The sequence below is a fragment of the Melampsora larici-populina genome (genome assembly GCF_000204055.1).
Source record: "Melampsora larici-populina 98AG31 unplaced genomic scaffold MELLAscaffold_140, whole genome shotgun sequence".
NCBI classification, from domain to species: domain Eukaryota; kingdom Fungi; phylum Basidiomycota; class Pucciniomycetes; order Pucciniales; family Melampsoraceae; genus Melampsora; species Melampsora laricis-populina.
Window position 1 is genome coordinate 43,518 of NW_006768904.1, and position 2,220 is coordinate 45,737.

Sequence of the window (2,220 nt, forward strand, 5' to 3'; positions counted from 1 at the left end):
TGTCAGGAGCCCCTCAAATATGCAGATTTCTGTTGCCAATTGTGTGATCAGTACTAGAGTCCACCTTTGTTGTATCACACAATTGGCAATGGAACTCCACATATACAAGGGGCTCCTTGCAAGTTTTGTGGTCCTCAGAAAGAGGTACACAGGTATACTCAAGCAAAATGTCACAGGGATCAACAGGTACCCTTCTCACAAGTTGCCATGATATCACAACAGTGTGGGCATCCATGGAATCCAGGGGCCATTGCAATACCAATCATAGTGATCAAGATTGCAAAAGGAGCATATTTCTTGAAAGACATCCCTGAAATTTCATTAATGGATCAATATTGATCTTGTGCTTTAAGTCCTCCCATAAAAGAAGCTGTTCTAATGTTCATGATTAGATGCCTCAAGTGTTGAAGTTGTGCATATTCATATTTGGGAGGATATGGGTTCTGTATCATTTCATTTGTTTGCATTGATTTTCTATGTATTTTGGCTCTAGTGACAACTTCTTAGCATAAAAGGTGTCCAATTCATATGGTGGTTTTGTATGAAGAGGGATAGTAAGTACCAAAGGATCTATCTCATCAGACCCACAGGGGAAAATGTGGGCCAATTCAGACTCAGGTGCGGCTGGATCAAGATTCAAGACACTTGCACATTTCCTGACCTTTGTCATTTTTTTGGTTCTTCCAAATGTATTTGTCTTACAATCTTGGTATACCTCAGAGGTTGTGGCACTGTCTGCCTGGAATGCACATCCTTGGCTTGAATGTGCTGAAGTATGCACATTTATAGATCAAAGGAGTCTTTCTTGTCCATGCATCAAAAGCCACATTGTGAAAAGAAGAACTTATCATGTCTTCTTCTGCCTAGTTTTGTGTTTTTTAACTTTGATCCATCCTATCCGTGATGGATGTTCAAAATACAAATACCGGACATACACCCCCACAACACCTTTGCTACCATCCATCTTTTGCCACAGGAGCAATCAGCCATATATCAGAATCAAACAGAGGTCTACAAACAGTTTTGTTTGCTCTACTCTAGGAAATAATGAATATGAGACAGGGAATTTATGCAAGAGGAAAAGTCCAACCCAATAAGATCCGAAACGTGGGCATGATGGACACTTTCAACTCTAGAGGTCGAAGCTTCAAAAGCAAAATTAAGCCCGCACTATCAATTTACAAAGAGTAAATCAAATGGATGGGATATGGGTCCCTCCTGTACTGCATCCGGATCACATGCGGACTTTCAAAAAAGAAGTTTTGTCCAACATGCTGATACCAGCATTGTGGGAAAAGAAGTAAATGAGAAATCTGGAGCGAAGGAAAGATGGGAGCGAGGGTGTCTTTACTTTGGAGGAGCATGATTTGTGATGCAAGAAATCACGATTCTATATACCGACGTACCCTGACTTGCCACACTCGCGCTCGCCGAGATGGACTTAGTCAGGTTGGACACTTGACTCACTATTGAAAGTGACCAAGAGTTCAAGTACGGGCAAAATCCTCAACCGAAGGAAAAAACATTTCAATGATGAACAGTTCAGTAGATTTATTTCGAGATGATAATACTGGTGTAGAATAAATGAAAGCAGATAAAGAGAAAACTATGCCAATACAAACATTTGCGTCACTGAGACAGAAATTGAACCCCACAAAGCGTTTCCCCATAGCTATTGATTCACTTCGCACTGATGGAATCAGCAGCTTTGCCCACCTCCTGAGCTCCAGCTTTAGCATAACCGCCACTTTTGAGTTTCAAATCCTCCAACTCTTTTGTAGTTTTATCCATCATGTTCTGTGCTGTGGACTGTAGATCACTGGTCTTTTGCACAGCGGCGTCTTGCGCGTTCTTTGCAGCGTCACCGACTTGTTCTGTCAACGGCTTGGATGAAGTTTGCTCATCCACTTTTTGTTCAGCTGATGCCACAAGACTGAAAACTTGGGTCAGCCTCATATATGTGCAAGTATCAGGAGAAATTTCGACTTACTTTTGGGCTTGACCAATGGCACTCGCCGCCAAGTTTCGTGCCTTGTCTACATATGACTCTTGACCGGCGGCACTGTCAGTCTTGCTTTCAGCTTCTGATTTCAAGTCCTTTGCTTTGTCTTTAGCATCTTCTGCTGCTCCTTCAGCTTTCGACTGTCCAGCAGCAACATAACTAAGAATTGGAAGAAAGCTTATGTCAAACGCAATGCTTTTTCAAATGATACAAGGACT

At 41.9% G+C, this 2,220-nt stretch overlaps 1 protein-coding gene across 1 annotated transcript in view; it reads right to left on the minus strand.

The window, feature by feature from the left end:
- Nucleotides 1-1,493: 1,493 nt before the first annotated feature.
- The window catches only part of MELLADRAFT_76180 (uncharacterized protein), a gene marked incomplete at both ends in the record, with an annotated part of 2,013 nt that continues 1,286 nt past the window's right edge, over nt 1,494-2,220 (minus strand). Inside the window, 3 exons of the mRNA XM_007419187.1 lie at nt 1,494-1,933; nt 1,991-2,097; nt 2,144-2,161. Coding sequence (XP_007419249.1) covers nt 1,681-1,933; nt 1,991-2,097; nt 2,144-2,161 — 378 coding nt within the window. The remainder of the gene's footprint in view (nt 1,934-1,990; nt 2,098-2,143; nt 2,162-2,220) is intronic.